At 36.3% G+C, this 27,255-nt stretch overlaps 3 protein-coding genes across 8 annotated transcripts in view; all 3 read left to right on the top strand.

The window, feature by feature from the left end:
• The window catches only part of LOC101738820 (calcium-binding mitochondrial carrier protein SCaMC-2), a 57,818-nt gene extending 51,665 nt beyond the window's left edge, over positions 1–6,153 (top strand). For all 4 annotated transcript variants that reach the window (XM_021352314.3, XM_012695995.4, XM_004932788.5 and 1 more), the window contains 3 exons: positions 638–796; positions 2,114–2,690; positions 5,297–6,153. In XM_021352314.3, the coding sequence (XP_021207989.1) occupies positions 638–796; positions 2,114–2,690; positions 5,297–5,481 (921 nt within the window). In that variant the 3' untranslated portion in view covers positions 5,482–6,153. The remainder of the gene's footprint in view (positions 1–637; positions 797–2,113; positions 2,691–5,296) is intronic.
• Positions 6,154–11,153: 5,000 nt separating this feature from the next.
• On the top strand, positions 11,154–20,787 carry LOC732866 (ATP-binding cassette sub-family F member 2). The gene is given in 12 exon segments (NM_001046869.1): positions 11,154–11,261; positions 11,404–11,565; positions 14,374–14,580; positions 15,607–15,795; positions 15,964–16,107; positions 16,375–16,498; positions 16,610–16,808; positions 17,414–17,593; positions 18,220–18,360; positions 18,763–18,954; positions 19,630–19,833; positions 20,481–20,787. Coding segments are annotated over 11 exon segments (1,869 nt in total). The 5' UTR covers positions 11,154–11,261; positions 11,404–11,411; the 3' UTR covers positions 20,616–20,787.
• A 2,590-nt stretch (positions 20,788–23,377) lies between these two features.
• On the top strand, positions 23,378–27,253 carry LOC101738591 (ADP,ATP carrier protein-like). Of its 3 annotated transcripts, none has more exons than XM_004932785.4 (5): positions 23,378–23,903; positions 23,979–24,201; positions 24,304–24,565; positions 26,119–26,350; positions 26,788–27,253. In XM_004932785.4, the coding sequence occupies exons 2-5, from the start codon at positions 24,009–24,011 to the stop codon at positions 27,028–27,030; spliced, it is 930 nt and encodes a 309-aa protein (XP_004932842.1). In that variant the 5' UTR covers positions 23,378–23,903; positions 23,979–24,008; the 3' UTR covers positions 27,031–27,253. The 3 variants fall into 3 exon arrangements, with proteins under 3 accessions (XP_004932842.1, XP_021207948.1, NP_001296499.1); XM_021352273.2 differs by having other exon boundaries at positions 23,968–24,201; NM_001309570.1 differs by lacking the exon at positions 23,378–23,903 and having other exon boundaries at positions 24,009–24,201; positions 26,788–27,030.
• Positions 27,254–27,255: the final 2 nt, after the last annotated feature.

Below are 27,255 nucleotides of genomic sequence, written 5' to 3'. Positions count from 1 at the left end.
AATAATTTGCTTTGTGAGCGTACATTTCTCGACCCCATATACCATCACACGGAGAGCACACTGACAATTTCATAGGTATCTCTGGTATATCTTTAGTATCTCTGATTACGCTATTTAGCACAAATATGGAAGGATTGCTGGTACGTACCCATGCTGTCCCAATACGTGCTACCAATATGACATAACCAGATAATATATAAATATTGTATCAATAAATTATTATTAATGAAATTACACGTTAATAGGACACCGTTATTGGGTCGACTCGCCACTCCATATTTAGATCGCTGTTCGAGAAAATAGGACTTTTTATACACAACAACTTACAAATTATAATAAGAGTAATATCCATTGAAAGATGTCGATTGTAATTGATTTGAAAAGCAGATTGTATGACGGATACAGGACGTTGCAAGATAATTGTTTATAATATATAAATTTATTCATACCTGTTTACTATTATTTATGTTGATGCAATTTTTAAATTGACCTTTAACCATAATACATTCTTACAATAGACTTATCCACATACTTAAAAAAATGTGAAATGATATGTTAAACTAGTGACAAAATGCAAGAAATTAAATTAAATTCAATTTGTGGCTGCTTGTAACGGGTTTTTATTTATTTATTTCAGTATCTAGACATCGGCGAGGATATGAACGTTCCCGATGACTTCACACAGAGTGAACTACAAACGGGTAAATGGTGGAGACATCTCTTGGCTGGAGGCATAGCGGGCGCAGTCAGCAGGACCTGCACGGCTCCACTGGACAGACTAAAAGTGTTTTTACAAGTAGGTTCCGTCTGTCTTATTAAATTGAAATCGTCGTGGCCTAAAGGATAAGACATCCGGTGCATTCGTATCTAGCGATGCAAGCCTCTAAAACACGTCATTACTGATGCTCCCGATCCATTAACGGTGCTTTTAGGTACCACAAGCACCGGTCACCGTCCTCGTCGAACCCGTCGCTTGCGACGAAGGGCTCGACGAGCGAATTAACCCATAGACACAGTCCACCGAGTTTCTCGCCGGATCTTCTCGGGGTCGCGTTTCCGATCCGATAGTAGATTCTGCGAAGCACTGCTCTTGCTAGGGTCAGTGTTAGCATCAATCCCGTGAGCTCACCTACTAGTTAAGGTTACGCTGAAATAGCCTCTCAAGGCTATCAGCTTAGGTAGGAAAAAAAAAACGGTGTTCGAATCCCGCTGGCACGTACCAATTGTCTTAATGAAATACGTATTTAAGAACTGTTCAACGATTTACTTCCACAGTGAAGCAATACCATCGTGTAAAAAAAATTAAACTCGCAAAATTATAATTTACGTAATTACTGGTAGTAGGACGTCTTGTCAGTCCGCACGGGTAGGTACCACCACCATGCTTATTTCTGCCCTGAAGTAATGCGTTTAGGTTTGAAGGGGCGGGTAGACGTTGTAACTATACTGATATACCTTAGAACTCATATCTCAAGGTGGGTGGCGCATTTACGTTGTAGGTGTCTATGGGCTCCGGTAACCACTTAAGACTAGGTGGGCTGTGAGCTCGACCACCCATCTAAGCAAAAAAAAAATCTTCTTGTCAATATCAGATGATTTATGTAAAGAAAATAATACATCTCAGTTGGATCCTGTGCTGAGTAAAATTACAATATTGTGTAGCATAAAGTCTGTGTATTATTAAAGTCTTAATTCATAGATTTAAAACCGTTGACACGGTTATGAGGCTGATTGTACAAATATATGTGTAATACTTATCTATCTTAAATTTAATTAACCTCGCGGAAGATGGTAATGTATTATAAATACAAATAGCAATTTTGCCTCTCCGGAAACAGGCCCTTGCCAAATAAACGACAGTGATGGCTTGCAAATGGGAAGAATTCAGACGACCAATACCTATTGGCCTGTTTATTAAATTAGACAAAACACATTAACGTTTGCCCGCGGTGACCGGAGTCAATTAGAAAACTGAATAAAATTTCGCTCTTCAATAAAGGCAATGTAAAATTTTCTTTGGTAACGAACGTTAATTCGTTTGGATTTTTATTGAATTGTTTTCAAAGTAGAGCTGCAATTCGACAGTTTATAAGTTTGATTTTGCGTTTTCTAGGTGAACACAACTAGAGAAAATATGAGAAAATGCTTAGCGAAAATGTTAAACGAAGGTGGTATAACCGGAATGTGGAGGGGGAACGGAATTAATGTAATCAAAATCGCTCCGGAATCGGCGATCAAGTTCGCGGCTTATGAACAAGTTAAAAGGCTAATCAAAGGGGAGAGGAGTAACCACCCGTTGGAGATACACGAGAGGTTCATAGCCGGCGCGACGGCCGGGGCGATCAGCCAAACTGTGATCTACCCACTAGAGGTGCTAAAGACGAGATTAGCGTTAAGGAAAACAGGGCAGTACAGCGGCATAGCTGACGCCGCCAGGAAGATATACGCAAGGGAGGGTCTCCGGTGCTTCTACAAGGGATACATTCCAAACATACTGGGGATCGTACCCTATGCGGGCATCGACCTGGCGGTTTACGAAACGTTGAAGAAGAAATACATTAGTAAATATCAGGCGCACAACGAGCAGCCGGGTATCTTGCTGCTGCTAGCGTGTGGCAGTATCTCGTGCACGCTGGGGCAGGTGTGCTCCTACCCGCTCGCGCTAGTCAGGACCAGACTGCAGGCACGAGGTTTGTCAATTATTCATATCAGTAGCGTTAGTGATTTGTGAGGACAACAGGCGTACCAGTATTACCAAACCCGGAATCAAGGCATATAGTTGAAACCGGAGCTTTATCACTGGCTAATTTAATTGTAAAAACAAGAGATTTTCAAGTTTAATCATTGTTAAGTGAGCGATATGTGCCTTATAAGCAAAATAAAGTAAGCAAAGGCGTCTCTGGCACATGTAGCGCCCGCGTGCAATCTTCACCCTAGCGTCTTCTAGTTAGCGCGCCTTCAAAATGAAATACCTACTACTGTATAACAGGTTCGTTAAAAGTGCCGAGGTCGACGCCCTCTAAATCCATTGCGTCCAAGTGAAACGCGCACCCTGAACCATAGGTAAAGCCGCCTCTGAAAGGAAGTCCTTCGGTTACGCTGGCATAACCTTTGTAGTTCCTTAGTAAGGGAAAAAAGTATGTCTAATACACAAAAAGGTTTCATTAAATCAGGTCCTGTATTTTTTGCATGATGTTGGAACTAAAGATCAAAGGAATTTACAAAATCGGTAATTTAGATTCGCCTACACCTACGTGTACATACAATACCGTGATATTTTTTTATGTATTTAAAACACTCCTCGATAAGATTTCTATAAAATATAGTTGACGCTATATTATTATATAGAAATTCATAATCATGCTCTGATACCTTTCTGATATCAGCTTTGTAATAAACAAAAATAGCATTGATATAGCGCAATAGACTTACTTTCGCTCGTGAGATATAGTTTAATACGTTAATGACCCTTATTTGTGCAGCTCAAACTGAAAAACTAGAACAATAAATAACACACAGAAAAAGAATCTTAGACCATAAAACGCTTAGTTCCGTTGTTATGACGGCTGGTCGCGTCTTTAGTTAAAAACAAAATTATCACAAAGAATAAATAAAAGGTATTTATCAAGAAAGGTTATTGATGTACTATAAAAGTCAAACGAAAACTACGCGTCTTTTGAGACTTGATGACATACCTACTACAGCTACCACTAACGATTGATATTTAAATAGAAGCAAAAAAAAATACGTATATTTAAAAGGGGAACGTACTCGAAAGCTCTAACATAACATTGTTATAATACGATAAATGTTTTTAATCACAATTAAAAATAGTCATAAGAAGTATTTGCGGGCATATTCACAAAACAAATGAGGGATCTAGAATTTTACAACATTTTGCGCACTGGAAAAAAGCGGTGTTTGTTTTCGATTTAGTTGCGTTAATATTTTTATTTTGCCTAATATCATAGTATACTCTTTAGTATTAACTTATATGATACCCCATACGGACTTGTTTATTAGCATTTAAAATAGTCTGTGTCGGAAGATTTTAGTCTTTCAAACTAAAAATTACGAGATAGTAATGTGATTAAGTGCGGTCCAGACCACATTTTGCTACCACACTTATATTTCTGACATTCAGTTTATTTAATAAAACTTTATTCCCCTGAACAATTGGCAGTGACATTTTAGGGTTAGATACTGCTTAATAAAATTTATATTAATTATTGAACGATTTGGAAACTATTTTTTTTAAATTCCGATTATCGTTTTAATCTATGTTTTGCAAGCCATAATCAGCAGGCAACTTCATATCTCTAATACCCCCCGTGTTGTAAGGCATCACTAGCTCGTATCGCCAATCTGATTAAACCGCGAAGAAATTATGCATTCCCATTTTCCTCAAATGGATTGGATAGTTTGTCATTGAAATTGAGGCTTCAATATTATGTCTGACGGTGAATATCGTTCTAGTGTCTAGGTATTTTTTTAAATCAGTTAATTACTAAATGTAAATTGGACTTTGAGATCGTACTCTAAACGAATCTTGTAGAAAATAAAAAAAACTGTTGCGTAATGATTTTACGCGTTTTATTATAATAGTCTCGGATTATTTAATTATCTATTGCGACCAAAGGGCACCCATTATCTTCTTCTGTCACGAATTATTTCGACTGAACTTTCAACACATTTATGTACTACTTGTATTGTACTGCCTTACCTTGCCACTCTTCGTATTAATAATCAACATATCTGTGTACTTAGTGCGAGCTCTTTAACGTTCTCGATAGCGTAAAAGTTAGCTCATATTTGTATGGAATGGGATCGTTTGCCTACGTTTGCCGTTAGGGGCGCTGTTCCAACTGCATACATAATTGGCTTAACACTATCGAGTCCGGTCACCGTACTCGTCGAACCCGTCGCTTGCGACGACGGGCTCGACGAGCGAATTAGCCCACATACACAGCCCACTGAGTTTCTCGCCGGATCTTCTCAGTGGGTCGCGTTTTCGATTCGGTGGTAGATTCTGCGAAGCATTGCTCTTGCTAGGGTCAGTGTTACCAACACTCCGGTTTGAGCCCCGTGAGCTACACACGTTAGGGCGAATCTGAAATAGCCTCTCAAGGCTATCAGCATAGGTAGGAAAAAATATATATCGAGAACGTTAAAAAACTCGCACTAAGCACACTGTTTGTTGAAACGACTTCTTTGCCATTGGTATCAATTTGTCGGTATCATCTCGAAAAAAATTAACAACACCGAAATATGTATATAGATTTGATCAATTTTCCAGAAAATGCAGCGAGAGGCGCGGAGGGTACAATGAGAGGCGTGTTCAGAGAGATCGTTCAACGCGAGGGCATCCGTGGCCTGTACCGCGGCATCACACCGAACTTCATCAAAGTGATTCCGGCCGTCTCGATTTCGTACGTCGTGTACGAGTACGCGAGTCGGTCTCTCGGCGTGAACATGACGTGATCAGGTTGCGGACCGTGTTTGTGGCTGACGACAGTTCGCGGACACGCGGACGACACGTCACAGACACGACAACGACACGACACGACACCGCCGGGCGGGGAACGCCCGCGGTCAACACACTCTCTCGCAGTTATTTATTTACACACACACACACATCACATCCTGAACTAAAAGCGTTGCCATGCATTTGTTTTACGATAAAAGAAAACGTGTACGCTGTAGCAGCTTATATGCGAATGTGAACTTTATTTCCAAGCCGTGTTTTTGATTTGTGGTCGTGAATACGTTGTAAGTTACCCCGTGGAAAGTACGAAATGGCGTTGAAAATTATGAAAATAAATGCAAGTTTGTTCGCAATGGACTTATCGGTCAGGCCCAGACCGGTCAATTATTGGTTGCAGCGTTCACGTTTTCTTAGCTCGTTTGTACCATAGCTCTCGTGCGTTATTTGTCTATTAATTTATTTTGTTATTGTAATGTTCCATTTTAAGTATTGATATGTAAAGAAAAATCTGACACTTGTTATATTTATAAGCTTGACATTTAAAATAAATTGTGTTGAAGTGAACAATTGGTTGCGACTTTGTTAAAATTTTGAGCCTGGTGTTAATAGTTGGTCAAAACGTGACAGGACGAGCATCTGTGATTATAATAAATTATGCATTTTTTTAATGTTTTCTTTTTATTTTGTTTACCTTTTCTTTTGGTTAGGATTTAGGTATGTAAGTGGTTGATTTAAGGGAGCTGTGATAGTATAAGCGTGATGTTCGTGACTACTTTATTTAATTGTCAATGTGTGAGCTCCTTGCCTTTTGTACACATGAGGTAATCAATTAAAAAAAAATAGAAAAATCTACAATTGCATTCTCGTACGGCTGATCGTTGAAAAGGCTGCATTTTTAATTTGTATTTCAATTGATTAATATGCTTGAATTCTTCAATACTATTTCTTAATCGAGTGCTACTGACATGTGTTATAGTAAGAATTAATAAAATTAGTATATTATATACATATTATAGTGGAATATATTTTGAAAAAATATTTATAATCGCAATACATACAGATTTATATATAAAAATAAATTAAAATTAATTGATATTTATGTCTACAGCAATAATAATTATATGTATTAACATGTTATAGTAAAATGCAAAGTTTAATATACGGAAGGGTTCGTGCTTTTAAAATGTATCTAGAAAAAATTAGTTTAGTAATTTCAATTAAATCAATGATAATTACTGTTAATCAATAATAAATCCTATTACGACATATATAAAATCTTCGATCTACCTTCTACTGTCTTTCTATTTCTATTGATCAGATCATCTGCTTTTCTGCTCTCTTATCATTATAATAAACCTAAAAAAAATATTTAAAAAATCTAATAAAAATACAAAATAAGGTAACGGAACGTAGTTCAACCAGTGAACTAGTGATCCCATCCACCTGTTAAAAATATTTAATAAAAAGTTTAAATTCCAATGTCTATTAATCTATTTAAAAATATATTATATAGTTATGTCAAATGCCTTTAAATTAGTTATTTATGTACCTTGTTAGGCAATTACTACTATAAATAGTTCATGATATTATTATAATGTATTATAAAAGACGTATCTTCCTTCTAGCCTCATTACCGCGTTTAGAGTAAAAGTGTGATTGAAAAATTAAAGCAATTTGAAAGATCATAATAATATATTTTATCGTGTTTTATAAACATGATTTTAGATTTTAGATAATGAATCTCGACTAAAATTTGTTATTCCAATAGATTATATTTTAATAGCCAACTTACAATGTGAAATTATAGAAGGCAGTGGTTTTTTTAATCTGCCAATGTCAACACAAAAGTTCAAAGTAAGTAATTTGTTAGGATTATATCCGAGAAGTAATATTGTCCGTAGATAAGTAAAGATTTAACTATATAGATGAATAATTACCACAAATTTTCTGTCCACTTTGAAATATTTTCAGCTATGACAAAATGATGAAAAAATATTCAAATTTCGATGTATAAAACTTTGTACTTAAACAAATAGTCATTGTATGTTTCTTGAGTCTTGTAGGACAAATACAATAGATGATTTCTTTTAAATTAAAAAGGTGGCCTGTAGTTTTTAATATAAAACTGAATAAATGTTGTGCTTTAAAAAAAAACATCTTAGTTATTTTATTTCCTGCAGACTCAAGGGACATCCTCATTACCTAATTCGATTATAGGTATAATTATTGATTCAAATTATAAAATTAACCTTACCGTCTTTAGAATATTATGCCTTACAATAAATAATATGAAAAAGTTGTGTACTTTTTGCGCTTGCATATTTTATTAGTGAAATATTTTCTGTTAAATATCACTGAATTATTGTTCGTTGATATTTTATTGAAGAAAATAAAGTTTAAACTCATATTATTAAAGATGTTTCATTTCATGAAAAGTCCCAGTTGTTGCTTTAAGAAAAAAACATTTTTAGATGAGAATATTAAGAACACAGAAATAAAGACCTATAGTAGAGTTATTTTGTCCGTGCAGTTTGGGTCATAAAACATAGCCCGGCTAGGGCGGTGAGCATGTTGCACGGGCGCAACGCCATTATCGATAAAAACAAATGAGTCATCGAAGGCAGGTACACGGCTGCGGGGTGGTATACGAAGGGTGGTGAGACATTGTTGTTATGTTATGAGTCATTTGTACTTACCTGCAAATTATAATACATTATGTCGAAGATAAATGTGTTTTTATGCATTCGTTCTCTGAATTTCTTTAGTGACACAATGGCTACTCCTTTGTTTTGTATCAAAACGGCAGAATTCATTCAAAATAATATTTGCACGTGTTGTTATCAACAATGTGTTAAAATTATTAGCTGAAATAAGAATAGATCCCGAAAAGTTACAAAGTGTTAATTTCTGCCGTTCTCGTTAACTTGCTGCGGCGATATGTAATGTAGGTGTTCGATTAGTGATTTTTTCTTTCATTTTAATCACTAACCCACAAAATGACAAAACTAAATACACTATCGATAACGCTTATCGACAACAACAATGCGCATCACTATGCTCGTCCATAACCCGGTAGGCTGGTTCTGGCCCAGCGGGGTATTCCAGAACACCAGCGGCATTGCCCGGGCGGCCTGGTAGGGCCGCTGTATTGCGAAGATCGGCGTCGTTGGTCGCCGACCATCGCTGCCTTGCTTCGACGAGCCGTCGATCGGGCCATTAAGTGTATAATCTATGGATCGGGCGTTCTCGGGGTAGCGCCGCCCGCGTGTCTGGTTGTAGTGTTAACCGCGGGAACCGCCATACTCTAACCGGGTTCTGACCCCGGACGGAGATCGAACGTCGGGTGTAAGAGTGCAGAGGAGTCGTTTATTGCGGTAGGGCCCTAAAATTCCTTGGGCTCGCGGTCTGCTTCCAACACCTTGCAGATCGTCAAGTGCCACATACCCCGCGCGTTCCCTAGGTGCGGGGACCTCGTAGGGGCTTAGGCCCCCGGCCCGAAAAAAAAGTAACACTTCTGATTAGTAATTGCACAACTATATAAAAAAAGAGATCGTTTTTAATTTATTTTCTTATTCCGTTAAAAGGTGCCCATCATCAAAGTTTGGAGACAAAAGAAATTTCTATTTAGAGTTAATGTAACAGATTTAATATCTAACGAATATTTTTACCCTATAAGGTTAATGCGAAAATATTATATTGCGGTATCGTTGCAAAACAATTGTTTTAAAACTTTAAACTACCTATGCATATTTAAGGGCCTAAAAAACCGCGCAAATGAAACTATATAAGTAAATTTTTCATCATTACCCCTGTAATAAGCTACCGCTGAATCCCCAAAGACATTTCCAATTACTAGTCTTCTAGTCCATTATGAATCAAGAAAAAAATTTCAAATAGTTTGACTTTTAAATTATAATAATATAAACTATTTCGGCCCACCCAGATACACTCGTACATGTAGTAGTAAAAAGAGTTAATATTGGAACAATATTTGCGTCTAAATAGGTACAAAATCTACTAATCACATTTTTATCAACAAGAACATTATATTGCTGAAATTTCAACATAGAATCGATTTTTTAAATTTCATGATGATAGTGTAGAAATGCAAGTGGACACATTAATATTTCTTTTGTAGCCTATTTTTATTTTTACCATTTGATTACTGCCCCATTCCTTATTCACTTTTGAGCACATATTCATATATGTTTATTTAATGAACAAAAACTATGAATTAACGTATCTACTGCATCCCATGCTAGCAAAGCGAATAAGGAATGATGGTAATCGTTATATTTTTTTAATAATATTTAAGATTTGAACACGCAACCTTCTGATTCATCATCAGCGCATCAAGAACTTCGGCTACCACAATCCCCGCATTCTCGCAGATAAAAGCACGTCATTGACAGTCGTTCCACAGCAAGCCAGCATCGCAGCCTCAACAGGACCATCGCAGCCGACTCACCGCGCTTCCTGGTCCTACGGCATGCAACTTCACTGCCTCATCACGCCGCTACAGTTCATCGCAGCCCACGACCGGATCATCAACGCTTGGGGTTACACATCTCCGGCGTGGCAGCTCTGCATAACATGGACTACGCACGACACGCACTCAACATTCAAGCTCAGTCTCGACTCACCGCAGACTTCGAGCAGCACTGGCGACAATCACGCAGCATTCAGCTCAGTTTCGACTCACTGTAAACTTCGAGCAGCACTGGCGACACGAACGCAGCATTCAAGCTCAGCCTCGACTCACCGCAGGCTTCGAGCAGCACTGGCCCTTGCAAGCTAATCTCAGCGCGGACAACGTTAACTAAAAATGACACGACCTCCAGTCTCGGAGGGGAGTGATGTGGCGGGTAGCCATCATACAACGCAAGATAACTGACAGATGCCTGAATCTCGCTTACGACATTTTCAAGATAAAGCGCATATATATACAAGTTCCGAACAACAACATTCGGACCGTCGGTCTACCGAGCAATATCATCATCCGCTTATTATATATATTTAATGGATATTGGTTTCAAATATATTTATTGGTAAAATAAATTGTTTTCTATGAAACACAGTAGGATCTCACAAGGCACATTCGGACCATTGAAATTGTTTGAAAGGTAATCAACCTCAGAGCTTGAATCCGGAGTCAATTATGCTGAGGGAGTTGATATAGAGTCCCTTCTTTATTTCGCCGTAAAGTCGTGTTTTATGTAATTAACACCACAGTTGGAACAATATAAATTTTATTGTTGTAGCGGCATAAATAATTATAAGTAATTGCATTATATTAGTTATTTAACACATTATAAATTATTTTTACGTTTTAAAAATTTGGCGGTAAAAAGGTCCCGTGTCACAGACTATATTCTTTTTCCCACATCTCGTGCGTTCCGGCTTACGCATCATAAAAAGGTGCGTTCTTGAACGCCACAATGCCATTGATTCTATTTTTAAAGTATTTAAGTATAAGTATGCATCACCATCGTGGCTTAATTCCATAGAAATACTCAAATTAGTAGTAGGGTCATTCCAGCAAGCACAAGTGAACTAAATTTCATAATTTCTGATCGGACATTTTTCATACTTAGCGCCATAGCGTCAAAGTTCTGAGAAATATATTGTCTATGGTGTATGACGACGTACGAGTTGAAAATGATGTCAAGAACTACTCTATTCTGACTGAAGTACTCTGTGATTTTGAATATATCTTTCTTTTCAATGCAGCACGTGTAGAAAAGAGGACGCCCGATTTATCTTAAAATATAGTTAGGTAAATATCGCTCATTGATTAATTCCCGATTTAATAATGTTTAGTAAACATAAGCAACTTATTTTGTTGGAGGTGTTGTGTCATTTTTTCGTGATTTTCCTTTTGTCGCTGAACTGAAAAAAGTGGAAAATTTGTATTGCAGGCCTAAGGATGCCGTCGGACGCGAAGAAAAGGGCTCAGCAGAAGAAGAAGGAGCAAGCTAGCGGCAGAAACAAGAAGCCGGTGGTTCGTGTGACGAACGAAGACGAAAATGGTATCGGAACTAATGGTATATCCAGGGAAGACCGTGAGCTGACGGCAGAAGGTAATATTATTTGACAATGCGAGGAACCTGTTCAATGCTTGTATTTTTTATACCTAGGTCATATGCTCTTTTAATATGTATCAACTTCTAACTATTTTCGTGTTTTCTTTATTGTGAACTAATTGCTGTGAACATAATACATAAAATTTGTGTTAATGTTCTTTATAATAGAACAAAGTATATAATAAAAAATATATCTCACCTTTTTGGACAGATTATGTATCAACACATACTTTTATTTTATATAATCAACAAGCTTATTTTTTTTAGGAATACAGTTCAGACTTCATTTCATAAATTATGTGCAATCAGATTGTTAAGAGAATTGCAATAGCTTTACTGACGAAATTAGTGAATGGAAACTGTAATTGTTGCTGGCAAGATTGTGACAATTTTCATCACTACCATACCATAATGCGAGCTTAGATTTTGTAATATTTTAACAGTAGTATAAAATGCTTTAAGAACTATTATTGGTTATAGTTTGGTAATTTAGACATTTTAGTCATTGTAAGATTAAGTAATACAGACCAGAGCCAACAAAAGTACTGTTTTCAAATAACCATGATTCATAATTTTAAGAGACATGAGGTTAAATTTTGGTTTTTTGTCGAGGATTGCTAACCTCATTTTTCAATATACTCCCCTAACCCTGAAGAAACTTGATAAGACGATGAGAACAAGCTCATCTCAGCAACACGACATAAAAGCACTATACTGTGCAAATGGTTGAAATTCTAGCACTTGCCACTTCATTTTAATTAGTACCAAAAGTTATGGCTTTCAGGCAGTGACCAAAGTATTCCTCACAGTAGTTTGCAACCCCTGCATACTTACAAAAGATGTTAGTTGTAGATGTTTGTTAAAAGTACCATGATAAGTAACAAGGGCTAGCTATCCTCTATATAATCTGTAGCTGTATTTTTTTTAATTTACCATTGACTTTTATAGATCCAATCTTGTTCAGTGTAAATGTTATTGTTTTTGAATGCTATCGAATAGATACATTTGACATGTTTGAACTGTTTCTTGCTAATCTATTTATTAATCTATCATTGCCCCGGTAGGCATTGTGGTCATTGATTTATTAAAGATAAATCGTAATCTGTTTTAAAACCTTCCTTAGCTATTGATTTAATACAAGTTCTTGAATTAAATTAGGTAGTGCTCTGCCTTTATATAGCTTGCAGGATAAGGTTTCAGCCACAAGATGATAAATGCCTTTAACTGTTTCTTGAGTATCGATGTATTTGCATTAGCATGAGCTTCTTTATACATATATTTCTTCTGTTTGTGTGTTTGTCCCTGAACTCCTCCTAAACGGCTGGACCGATTTAAATTATTTTTTTTGTATTTGTTTGGGTGGCACTCTGGATGGTTTAGATTCACAAATCTGCCCGGCAGATGGCGCGGCAGTCGGTATCTAGGTTATTTATCTATGCTATAACTAAACGGTTGGATCGACTTGAATTAATTTTTGCAGGACAACATATGTCGGGTCCGCTAGTATTATTATATCAGTATAACACTAATGGATTTAATACAAATTTACCAATGTTAAAAGGTACAATTTAAAATGTTACTTATTATATTAACACAATCTGAAATCAAATAATCTTTCATACTTGATATATAGCATAAGATTTTATTTTCAGTATGAAATATTTTTCTCACATTACTGGATTACACAGCACAATTGAAGTTAAAATTTCCAAACTAAGTTAAATACATATAAGGCTACATAATGCGGTATTGTTTAGAAGACATAATTTGACTGTAAACTGACATTAATTCTGTTATGACTGAATGTGTTGTATTTTCAAGCAGTGAAATATCCATACTTATAGTAAGGATATTGCATTTTCAAACAATCAAATTACAGTGAAGGTGATAGATAGATGAGCGTCTTCCGTTCTTGACCCTAGGTGAAATAGGCTACAATCGGCTACATCCTTTGTGTCTTGATGCAAATGTTTGTCAATAAAAACATATTAGATTGGTTTAGTAATGATTTATTAATGTTTTATATTTATATGTATATTTTATGTGGTGTATATTACTCACAACAACATTTATGTTTTTGTCTACTTTATTATAACAAAGTTCGGATTTTCATGTATATTACAATTATCCTCTAAGAAAGTATTAAATTTATCTTGGTGCCTATCTTGAAGGCGTTTTAGCAATAAATAGTAACTTTACAAAATTTTGAGTGTAAGTATTCTAAGGTTTAATAGTTTGCATACTTGTCATTTGGAAGTTGTATCCAAAATGAGTCCAATAGTGTAATTTATGAGTGCTTGATTGAATGCTGGTCAAATACTTATTCTTTACAAAACACAGATTCGGCTTCATGTGGAGTACTTCTCTCTTACTTGACGGTTCATAGGTGCCACCCATTCCCATTTGACTCCATTTAGATAAATGTCATTTAAGCTATTGCAGTCTCACAATAATGCTCATCGTTTCAAACACTAGGTCTTTATTGTCATGTTTTTTTTAAAGCTATGTGTCAACTCAATATTAACATTACAACTCTGGATGTCAGGGTTGTTTCTAATTTTACCCAGAAATTTATCTATAATATGCAATATAATTATAAATATAATTATTTTGGCAAATACATATATCTTTTGATGAATGTTTTTGTTTGCAAAGACCTCTGTCTACTTATAGTTAGGAGCAGGTGATGTCTTAAGGATACTGATGATGTAGTGAGTGATGGGTTAATAAAAAAATGTTGAAATTAACAAGGTGTCAGTAAACTCTAGTTTTTACTATCATACTTAAAACTTTTTTGTATTGCAGAGGCATTGTGCCTTAAGCTAGAAGCTGAAGCGAAAATGAATTCTGAAGCTCGTTCTTGTACTGGGTCACTGGCTGTGCACCCTCGTTCTAGAGATATCAAGATAGCTAACTTTTCAATTACTTTCTATGGGAGTGAGCTACTTCAAGATACTCTCCTGGAGTTGAATTGTGGGCGAAGATATGGGCTAGTCGGACTTAATGGGTGTGGTATGTATTATTTTTCTTAAAATTGGCAAATCTAATAGCCTTAGAGGTTAAGCAGAGTATACCCATGAAAAGGGCAGAAGCATATTTTGATACTATTTCATAAGAAGTTCATTCATGACAATGAATTTATCTAAAAATCAGCCCTGTGGAATTATTGTTGCAGTTTTATGAATAAAATCAAGATATTACGAGTTCTCTCCAGTTTTGCAATTTTGTAATTTAGGGTACCTAGGTAATGTTCTGTAACCAAGACAACTAAATGTTATATAATATCGAAGATTACACTGATAGTTTCTTATAATCAGAAGATTGTAAATATACTGTTAAAGATGATACCAAAGATTCCCTATGCGTTATATGAATTGAAGAAAAAGATATACCTTTAGTTGCGAGAAATGAGGTTATATTTCGTGTTTTGTATTGTAATTCTTTTTTTACTATGTTTCGTATAACTTACAGTTTTTGTGGTCACAGATGAGCTATGTCCATTTATTTAGGTAGTATGATATAAGACTATCCTTTTTTTCTTCTTAAATCAACATGTTATTTATATTTTTTATAAACAATATCTATAAATGTAAATCTTTTGCTTTACTGTGGTTCTTGAAAGTTATATGCTACTTTTATAACCCATCATCATACAAAAATCTATTTTGACAAAATTATATGATGTTTCTAATTGCTTTCTAAGAATAAAGGAATTACAATATTTATTATGTAGTAGCATATTGATAAACATATTGTAATAACATATAACTGGAAGAACTACTATATTAGTTCATTGCTATAATTATAAAATTACTAAAGGGAACCAATATAAATTGTTCAGGTATATTTACTACAACTTGACTATAGATTTACTATAACACAAGGTGACATTGTTAGAACTAATTATTCAATATGGCTTTCCTTAACATTGAGTTTTATTTCCTAGTTGCTACCTAGGTCATCAAGAAACAGTATCAAACTGATTTATGTGTTAAAATCAATGTTGATGAGTCAATAATTGGAATTTTTTCACAACAGGAAAATCATCATTGCTTGCTGCCTTAGGACGCCGTGAGGTTCCTATTCCGGAACACATTGACATATTCCATCTGACTCGAGAAATGCCTGCTTCAGATAAGACTGCACTTCAGTGCGTCATGGAGGTTGACGAGGAGAGAGTCAAACTCGAGAAGCTCGCAGAAATGCTAGCCCACTGTGAAGATGATGGTTAGTAATGAATCACCAAAATCTTTCCATTTGTCTATGCCGTTGCATTCATACTATACTACTGCAATCTTGTAATAGTAATATTAAGTTAATCATATTAATATCTAGTCTCAACAAAAAAGTGTTGTTTAAGTAAATGTTAAATTATCCAAATGGTTTTTTGTATAGAATCACAGGAGCAATTGATGGATGTATACGATCGTCTGGACGATTTGAGCGCCGACACGGCAGAGGCGCGTGCTGCTAATATCCTGCATGGTCTTGGCTTCACCAAGGAAATGCAGCAGAAGGCAACGAAAGACTTCTCCGGAGGTTTGTTACTGAATATTTCTACTTAAGTGCATTTAGATGTGTGAATGATTTTTTTTGTACTGTCAATTATGTTCAGTTTTATCTTGCGTTTGTTTTATGTTTATTTTAAACTACCGATCTAATCTTTCTTATTCTAAATAGTTCTCAATCTATCGTTCATTTACTCTTGATTTAAATTCTAAATTTGTAGGCGTTTTTTTCTCCCCTATATCCTGAATGTTACTTTTGGTTTAAATTCAATATATATTTACATTGTTATCTGAATAGGTTGGCGTATGCGTATAGCTCTGGCACGAGCGCTATATGTTAAGCCGCACTTACTGCTGCTGGACGAGCCAACAAACCATCTCGATTTGGACGCCTGTGTGTGGCTTGAAGAAGAACTTAAACAGTAAAATTCATTTTTTGTTTTTTAGTTTTGTAAATCCAATGTAAAGCCTCTTCGCAGTTTGTGACAAGTTTTATTTTTTTATGTAGTAATTTTTTTTGTTTATTTCAACAGCTACAAAAGAATTTTAGTGTTGATCTCGCATTCGCAAGACTTCTTGAACGGTGTATGCACGAATATCGTTCATATGAGTAAGCGCCGTTTGAAGTATTACACTGGTAACTATGAAGCCTTCGTTAGGACGCGCATGGAATTGCTAGAGAATCAGATGAAACAGTACAACTGGGAACAAGACCAGATTGCACATATGAAAGTAAGTACAAACGAATAGTCCTGTAATCATGTATAACAGTTACAAAACAATTCGAGTTTATATCACGAAATAGGTGGCAGCATACACGTTGCGGTTTCTTTTTGGTCGCCAGTAACAACTTGAAAGTAACTAGTACGAAAACAATTTACTGCTTATCAAGAAACAAGAGGCAATCCTTGAATTATTAATCAACAGATATGTCCGAATAATTAGCGCAATTAACCATGTGCATATTATTATACAATAATATGCAATGTACGCTTTTTTTGCACAAAAAAGCGTACGAGGCAATCCGCATGAAGGCAATATAGTCACTCATATGCAATTAGAGCCATTGAGATAGCTGGTTACCTCCTATCCTAAACTAAAATAGACATGATCAGACCACATCGATGCACAAAACAATGCAGCGGTAGGCAGCGGCTTGCCTCTGCCCCTGGCATTGCTGAAGTCCATGGGCGACGGTAACCACTCACCATCAGGTGGGCCGTATGCTCGCCTGCCTACGAGGGCAATAAAATAAAGCCTATGTGCTAATTCGAAAGAAAAAAAAAATACCACGTATATTTAATTATATGGTTTCAATGAATATTAATTTTCCACAGAACTACATAGCGAGATTCGGTCATGGTTCCGCCAAATTGGCGCGTCAAGCACAGTCCAAAGAAAAGACGTTAGCCAAAATGGTGGCACAGGGTCTCACCGAGAAGGTGGTTGATGACAAGATACTCAATTTCTACTTTCCGTCTTGTGGGAAAGTACCGCCACCCGTCATCATGGTGCAGGTACAAAGTTTTATATGCTATTTGCTTTATTTATAGATGTGTGATTTGTCTAACATGGCGAGAGCTGTATATAACTATAAAGCCTAGTTTTTTCAAAACAAGCCAATAAAGAAAAATCAGTTGATTTGAATCCAGGGACATCAAATCGCTTTTTTTTAATATTGACAATCACTATTAGTTTGTCTTATGTTATAAATAAATTTGCATTAATATAAAAATATACTTACATAATAATACACAATCAAACATAATCTTAAATAATTAAAATAATATTAGGAAACTAAGGTGTCTGTCTGTCAATGTGTGTGAATAAAGTTCCTTTAGTTTATTAGGCTGGTTTTTATTGTTAATACTAATTGACTTTACCAGCTTTGGTACCACAACCTCTTATTGTGTGGGGGACAATTTATTCTGACGAAGCATGTTGCGGATAATAACATGTACTTTTAGGTTAGGAATATTGTGTTCTTTTTTTTATAATAAATAATCTTTCCTGTTTGTCGACAGATGTTCTCCTACTTTTTGTTAGATATTAAATATCTTTAGTGTTTTTAATAAAAAAATACATAATCATTTATTTTTACATCCAAATACATTTTTACTGTACAGCTTGTATTTTGTTTCAGAATGTATCATTCAGATACACTGATTCTGGGCCGTGGATATACAAGAATTTGGAATTTGGCATTGACCTTGATACAAGACTTGCTTTGGTTGGACCCAATGGAGCAGGCAAGTCAACGCTACTCAAGCTGCTTTATGGAGATGTAAGTATCAAGTTCGTTGTAATTCACGTGTTTAAATTGTTTCAAGTGCTTTACATATTCAAAATTATGAGTAATATATTAAATAACTTAAGTACATGTGTTTTGGTTGCAGCATACCAACAAACAAACTTATGGTTTAGCTGATGTTATTAAGTAACTACCAGAGCCCATAGACTATAAAATACACATCGCTGTCCACTTTTACAGATGAACAAGTCAAAAGTCTTGTAATATAGCTAACCTATCCTTAATGCCTGGAAATGGTTAGTTGAATGGTCTCTATTGGTAAAAACTGAAATAAGCAGGACACGAATTCCCACTGCCATATCTGAACTGCTATTATATTCCTATATTAAAAACAATCCCATTACAAGTGTTGATGATATTTATATTGTTTGACAGTTAGTGCCTTCGACTGGTATGATCCGTAAAAACTCACATCTTCGTATTGGTCGTTACCACCAACACTTGCACGAGTTGTTGGATCTCGATCTGTCTCCACTTGATTACATGATGAAAGAGTTTCCCGAGGTTCGTGAGCGCGAAGAAATGAGAAAAATCATCGGTCGGTATGGTCTCACTGGGAGGCAGCAGGTTTGTTATTCATGTATTTTTTGTTAGTCAGCTACTCATTGTAGTCATTTTACTCCTGATAAGTTCGACATCAATTTAGTGTGAGCGAATTCTATACAAATTGCAACTATAACCTATCATTATTTACATAGTTTTCTAATTTATGAGAGAACATTTATAATTTTAGTTCAGAAAATATTAGACAGAGTACTTTCTGTAATGCCATATGCTATTACTGCTTATTGCTCAAGATTCTTTTGAAACTTTGAAGAAATACTGTTCATAGCACTGAGGAATCACTGGAATGTAGTCTGTAAGAGATAAATACTGTGCTAAATTATTGCAAGTTCAGAATTCTATAAACCCTTTTAGAAATTAGCATGACAGATTTTCGATTGGTCAAACAAGATATATTTTTTGTCTGGCTGCAGTACAAGATTTGTGCTCACGGCCCATCTGTTGTTAGTTGGTTACCAGAGCACATAGACATCAACCACATAAATACCTCCATTCATCTTGAGACATAGATTCTAAGTCTTAGTTTTTATAGTACAAAGACTGCCCCACCATTCAAGCTGAAACGCATTACTGGTTCACGTCTGAAATAGGCGGGTTGGATTTGCCTCACATTGTGGGCTCACTCGTACCTACATGAGCAGACTTAAGACAACGATTTTAATTATATATTTCGATCAGGTGTGTCCCATGCGTCAGTTATCCGACGGGCAGCGTTGTCGTGTTGTATTCGCGTGGTTGGCCTGGCAGACTCCGCACCTGCTGTTATTGGACGAGCCCACTAACCATCTTGATATGGAAACCATCGATGCACTCGCAGACGCCATTAACGACTTTGACGGTGGCATGGTGCTCGTTAGTCACGACTTTAGACTTATTAATCAGGTTCGTATTGCTATATTATATATTGCCTTCCTTGAGGCAATCAAAATCGATACCGAATATAAATTATAGTACTGAGGATTCTGACGCTCACTGGTCTTCACCTAAAATAAAATTGGTAATTGAATTAGATACATTAGACCAAAAAATATAAGTTGCTGTTCATCTAATATTAAGTACCTAGTTATAATTTTTTTTTTAATTAATTGGATATAAAATTACCTTAAGACCGATTAAAGTCTCAGATGATTTTGTATAATGGCTGTTCCACCTATCAAACTGTAATGTATGACTGCTTTGCGGCAGAAGTGTGTATGATGATGGTACCTACCCATGCGGTCTCTCAGCTTTGTGTAAGCCTTTCTTGTTATGAAGTTGTTTAAGTGCAGTTGTATGCATATTGAAATTTCACATTTCACTGTGAGCATCCATGACCGCACTTTACGTTACTTTAAAAAACAAGCAAGCCCGATTACGTTGCTCGTCTGAGCGGAATGTATCATACCACTAAGATACAAGGGGCTTTTTTTATTGTACATATCCCGTAATACAGTAAATTCTAGTTCGAGTCGAGATAAGTTTGTGATTTATCCCTGGTTATTAATTATTCTTCAAGTGACATTGTAACAATTCCACAATTGTTTTAACAGGTGGCGAATGAAATTTGGATCTGTGAGAACGGTACTACCACAAAATGGGAGGGTGGTATCCTCAAATACAAAGATCACCTGAAATCTAAGATATTGAAGGATAATGCGGATAGCGCCGCTAAAATACGCAAATAGTGACTACACAATAGTATAATTAACCCACGTCGCCTCTGTATCTTTAATATACTTGCTGGCTTTTCCTGCAGCTAAATATCAAAAAAAAACTGATAAAAACAAATTAAATACAAACAGCCCTTGCCATTCTCTTCCTCATATATTCAAATTTGCTGGTTTATGTGTGCTGTCTTTTGCAATAACCATATTATAATTCTACATTTATTAGTTACTCTGTAATTAAAAGGGAATAAAAGAGTTATATTTTCTCAGAAAGGATCTAGTTTTCAAATTAACTATTGACGATTGGTATTTCTAATTACAATTACATGACATCATAATATTATGTGATAACAGGTATTTTGATTATAATGTTATTTATCTGTATTGATTATAAAATTAAAAAGATATCTTACTAAGAAATCTATCATTTTAGGTTATCGCAACCGCAGTAGATCGATAAATATAGTATTAATATATTTTTTTCTACCTTCCCGTTAAGGTTAGCCAGCAGGGATTACGTTTACGGAAATTGGTAAAAAATGCCTATTGCATTTTGTTACCTTGACGTAGTTTCCAACTAGGCTGTTACTTGTGTATTAGTAGTTTTTGATATTCGTATTCGCGTTTATGCTGTCGCGTCTGTACAGCAAGCACACGTCGTTGCAAATTTGAAATCTCCTATGCGTATAAATATATAATAGTTTTCAACATAATCCAATAAAACTACCTCCTGAAAAATTATTTAAACAAATATTTTTTTAGCACATAGTATACTAATTGATCTAAAATAAAATGCAAACCGACACTAAGGATTTTTAAAGATTGACGCGTAATAAAGTGAAATATTGAGATATGGATATGGGAGTTTTTGCTGAGTTTAAGTATTCAAAATAACTTTCATAATATATGAAAACATAATTTTGGCCCAAAATGTCACATAGGTGATTTTAAATTTGCAACGACGTCTTGTAGTTTTTTACTGGCACACAATTATAGCAATAATAACGATAATAATAAAATTATTACATTACATTAATGGGCACTATACTGTAATGTACTTTTGCATATTAATATTTATTTATAATATATATTTGAATTTTTGCGGACGTGACATAAATAATTTTGTGATACATGTAATTATTGATGGTAATAGAAAATTTTGCAAGTTTTATACAATTTGATACATTTGAGAAATAATTGTGATACATTTAAACCCGGACGAAACAATTTTGAAGATTTTGCTTAGAATGTCATTTCAAGGTCTGTTCGACACGCTATCGGAGTATAATAAGTAGTATAGCCGTTGTAATTATACTGAGACCTTAGAACTTATACCTCAAGATGGGTGGCGTATTTACGTTGTGAATGTCTTTGGGCTCCAGTAACCACTTAACAAACAGGTGGGCTGTGAGCTCGTCCATCCATCTAAACAATAAAATAAATAAAAAATAGTATTAATATCCGGGTTTTACTGTATATAATAAGTACTAACTAGCATTTCTCTAATTATGACGATTTACTGTGATTTTTGTACCAATGTTGGCACAGCAATTGTTAATCGATGCTTAGAGATGTAATTGACTTTATAATGAAACGAAATTAGCACGTGTAATTGCAGTGTCAACTTTAAAGTCAACATTTTGACGATAAAATATTACTAAAGTATTTATTTTGTAATAATGATGAATTTTTGTTTTAAACAATTCCAAGTCACACAATAGGTTTAGTCGAGTGAACTTGTTAGAATATCATCCCATATGTATAATATCTGTAAGCTTGATCTGAGGCAAATTAATAAAATCAATAAAATGTCAAAACTAATTTGGTTTACTTTGTCTTTGTCACTTATTTAAGAGGATAATCGATCTCTCGTAGCCCACTTAACTTTGAAATTGCCAACCTTTCGTCTTTTGCTTTCGTCAGACCTGTTACTGTCGATGTCTTAGACACGCCCATGTCGATCCACCCTTCCCAGTGCTTTTGGACGCTTCTACCTTTAAAACTAGGAGCAACCATAATACAGGTCACTGTACTCTTAAGAAGACATCGACTTGAAACTTCGCCAATAACAGCCCGCTTAGGCCTCACTGGAACTTTTTGTGATTGAGAGATAACTGGTGGCGACAGATGGGCGAGCAAGGGCTCAGCAAGGAGGGGTGGGATTTGCTAACAGCTGCCCGAGCGTTTCCAAAGGAGACCTAGCAGCTGCTTCGCCAATGAATCTACTACCGGATCGGAATCGCGACCCGCTGAGAAGATCCGGCGAGGAACTCAGTGGGTTTAGGTTAGATTGCACGTCGGTCTCTTTGTAGAGTTCGACAAGTACGGTTACAAGGATCCCTAAACTTATTCCTACTCCCAGTGTTAGAGATGAAGGCGTCTAATGCTAAGGTTATTGAATCTGATGAATCCGTAAAGACGTGTCTAGGGCTTCGACGATAATTGGCTCCTACGTGATCTCTCGATCACTCGCCAAGCAGCTGTCCTTGAACTGTTAGGCCTCCTTTGGAGGTGATCGCGCAATTAGCGAACCCACCCATATTTGTTGATTTGATTCCGTATATCGTTCCGTATATAGGTACCAAGATTAAAATTCAGAAAAAAAACTAGCTTTTAACCCGATTCAGGAAATTATAACATCGCCATCTATTACGCATGGAGTTGAACTATTTGGTTTTAACAAAAAGGTTTGTCTTAGGAATTTATGCATCAGTTTGTCAGTTACGAACAAGTAGGTAGGTAATTTTATTCATTTAATACTCATCAATATTTTAATATTCATAATCTAGGAGGCTTTTAACCTATTGCAAAATGGTCTAAGAACTCTTACTTGAAACGTGTGATTAAAGCATGATATTTCAAAAGTTTTAATCGATTTTATACGTAGAAGTAAGGATTTAAACAATTTAAAGCCATACATTTAACTTTTCGTCTGTATAAGCGTACGTGTGTGCATATTTTGTTGACAAATAATTTATTATCGCATGAATTTGACGTAACCAGGAATTGAAACAATTTCTCCTCGATTCTTAGTCCACTGAAATGTGAGATGCAAAAGTTAAAGTTCCTGAATAGCGTAATTTAATTAATTAATTGACAAATCCTCTACGTGCATGCAAACTTCCTGTGGTAAATTCTGAATTTAAAATTTTCTCCCATCGGATGCACGATGACAGTTTGAATGAAAGTGTCAATAAGTTAAGTTTTTGGTGAAATATCGACTTGAAATTATTTTTAAACAGTGGCTTAATTCGAAGAATGCTTAATCTTTCATCCGACACTCCTAAACCCTGATATTAATCCGTGGTAAGTTTATTCAAAATAATTCTATGGGTGTTGTGTGAGAAGTTTTATCCTTATTTAATTTCAGCTTCTTTCTAGGGTAATTTCTTATTGGTCAGTGTTTAGAGAATGTCGGATAAAGATAAAAAGAAGGGTCCAAAGAAAGAGGATGAAGCAAGCTATGGTTTTTTAAAAGATTTTTTAGCCGGTGGAATTTCTGCTGCTATATCGAAAACAGCAGTTGCTCCAATTGAAAGAGTTAAACTTATTTTACAAGTTCAACATGTGTCCAAACAGATATCAGAAGACAAAAGATATAAAGGTAAAAAAATCTGATGTTTTCAATGAAATTACATTTATGCACATAAAAGAAATGCATTGAATTAATTCTTTAATTTAAAATCTATCATTTATCATTTCACAGGCATGGTGGACGCATTTGTCCGAATACCTAAAGAACAAGGTTTTTTGTCTTTCTGGCGAGGAAACTTGGCTAACGTAATACGGTACTTTCCGACACAAGCGCTGAATTTTGCTTTCAAAGACGTGTACAAAGGCATATTTTTAGAGGGAGTAGATAAGAACAAGCAGTTTTGGCGTCATTTTGCTGGAAATTTAGCTTCAGGAGGTGCTGCTGGAGCAACATCGCTATGCTTCGTATATCCGTTGGATTTTGCTAGAACAAGGTAATATAGCTGATGGTGCATATTTTGAAGAATAATGTAGGTCGTCCTGACTAGCGTCGTTGGCTAGTCAGCGCTTGGCAGCGATAGGCAGCGGCTCGGTTCTGTCTTTGGCATTGCTGACGTCCATGAGGGATGGCAACCACTTACCATCAGGTGGGCCGTATGCTCATCTGCCTGCTCAGGCAATAAAAAAGAACGTAATGGATTAGACGCCCTGAGAACTAATAATTTTTATAAAGAAATTCGTACTTAATACATGCTCACGAATAAATTCTAAGATCAAGGGATTGTAGTGTTTTGTGAGCCTGCAGGAGTAGATGCCACCACGCTTTGGTTATTTCTGCCACGAAGCTGTAATGCGTTCTGGTATGAAGGGTGGCGCGGCCGTTATAGCTGTGCAATTCATACTTAGACCTCATGTACCAAGCTGGATGACTGCATTCACATAGTCTAGCCTTAGGGTCCCGGTAGCCACTTAATACCAAATGGGTCGTGAGTCCAGTCATCCATCTATGCAAAAAAAGGAAATGCATCTATGCAACTATCTGTGGCGAAATGTGACAATCCAAATATAGACTGCTCTCAGTTTATTGGATATACTATGGGCAACCAATTCAACCCTTCCAGTTTTTTTTTCCTACCTTTGCTGATTAAGGCTATGTATGGATAGAGGCTATTTCAGCGTCACCCTAACGTGTAGGTGAGCTCACGGGGCTCAAACCGGAGTGATGCTAACGCTGGTCCTAGCTAGAGCAATGCTTCGCAGAATCTATCACCGGATCGGAAACGCGACCCACTGAGAAGATCCGGCGAGAAACTCAGTGGGCTGTGTCTATGGGTTAATTCGCTCGTCGAGCCAATTAACCCATAGACAAACTTAGCACTAATATTATTAATTTCAAAAATCACAATAAAATGTCATTATACAAATAACGAACAGTTAAGTTCTATTAGGGAAAGTACCCATACTACGTGACCAAGTTAGTTTTTTCGACCTCTCTCTCCCCTCGGTGATCACTCGTAGTATATGCCAAGACACCCCTCTCCTCCTTTAGTTTTCACGTAGTAATTCATAATTATGATTTTTAATCATTTCACACGCAAAAAAAAAAAATTGGTTCATAGTCGTCTTTATTGCATAAGACTGCATACACACTTAAATTACTAGTGAATTATGTAGTGTGAGTTTACAAAGCGCTAAACACTGCGCGATATATTCGAATATAGGTCGAAAAATTACGAGATTTCTCTGACTAAAATCGACTACGTGACAAAAACCTGAGCCACCCCCCCGCTCTTGTGACTGACCGTAGTATTTTAAAGACTCCGCCCCCCCCCCCAAACGGGTCACGTAGTATGAGTACGTTCCCTTATATTCTATTCGCAATTTCTGGCGTTTTTTTAAATTCGTGTTTTAGGAGGAAACTTTGTAAAAGGATGGGTCTTTCTTTAGAAAGGGCAGAATGCGGAGTTGGAAATGAAACCGGCTAAATAGGGTTGACAGTATTTTATTCGTCTTAAGTAATAATTTGAGTGTGTTTAACGTGTTACAGATTAGCAGCTGACGTGGGAAAGGGCAAGGACAAGGAATTTACAGGGCTGGTGAACTGTCTGATCAAGACACTCAAGTCCGACGGTCCTATGGGGCTTTATCGAGGCTTCGTAGTGTCCGTTCAGGGCATCATCATCTACCGCGCCACATACTTCGGATGCTTTGATACGGCGCGCGACATGTTACCCGATCCTAAGAATACATCGCTTCTTATTACTTGGATGATTGCTCAGGTCAGTTCTAGTTGCGAATTAGTTGAAAAGCATTGCAGGGGTATTAAGAAATAGCTTCCGATGTAGCTTGGTGGTGGTAGGACTTCTTGTGGAGTTTACTGGTGGTAGGACCTCTTGTGAGTCCGCACGGGTAGGTACCACCACCCTACCTATTTCTGCCGAGAAGCAGTAATGCGTTTCGGTTTGAAGGGCGGGGCAGCCGTTGTATATTGAGATCTTAGAACTTATATCTCAAAATGGGTGGCGCATTTACATTGTAAATGTCTATGGGCTCCAGTAACCACCTAACAGCAGTTGGTTGTGAGCTCGTCCACTACGACTATGGAATATTACCGTTGAATTCAATGATATTTTGTTTACATATTAAATTATAGGCCAACCTAATATAATAGGTCATTAAGGTCATCATAATGGCTAGTTTATTTTGTGTTGAACAGACTGTAACTACAGTGGCCGGTATTGCGTCGTATCCCTTGGACACTGTCCGTCGTCGAATGATGATGCAGTCCGGACGACCACTCAATGAGCGCCAGTACAAGAGCACGGCGCATTGTTGGGCGACCATCCTCAAAACGGAGGGAGCCGGTGCTTTCTTTAAGGGCGCCTTCTCGAATGTCCTGAGAGGCACGGGAGGAGCGTTTGTGCTTGTCTTGTATGATGAAATAAAAAAAGTATTATAGATTTTATTACGGTTTCTATTTTTATAAAAAAAAATACAGCCAATATCCCATTTAGTTCGCCCTAATTATATCGACCTAGCCATTCCTACTTGTGTAGTAGGATGTGGGTGCGGATAATTAGCTGCAGTGGATGTACCTTTATCAAGTGGTGAAAAAACTTGCTGTTAAGCTAACTAGTTGGGAAAAGTATGTAATCTCTCGAAAATAAAACTGATTGAAATCATA

The sequence above is a fragment of the Bombyx mori genome, chromosome 1, assembly GCF_030269925.1.
Source record: "Bombyx mori chromosome 1, ASM3026992v2".
Taxonomy (NCBI): Eukaryota; Metazoa; Arthropoda; class Insecta; order Lepidoptera; family Bombycidae; genus Bombyx; species Bombyx mori.
The sequence above is the reverse complement of the archived record's forward strand: the minus strand, read 5'-3'. Positions and strand labels throughout refer to the sequence as shown.

What these genes read in the sequence shown, in the direction of transcription:
- LOC101738591 (XM_004932785.4), top strand. Translation starts at nt 24,009, where the DNA reads ATGTCGGATAAAGATAAAAAGAAGGGTCCAAAGAAAGAGGATGAAGCA. An exon ending in AGAAGACAAAAGATATAAAG is followed by an intron (nt 24,202 to 24,303) that starts GTAAAAAAATCT and finishes ATCATTTCACAG; the next exon opens with GCATGGTGGACGCATTTGTC. An exon ending in TTGGATTTTGCTAGAACAAG is followed by an intron (nt 24,566 to 26,118) that starts GTAATATAGCTG and finishes AACGTGTTACAG; the next exon opens with ATTAGCAGCTGACGTGGGAA.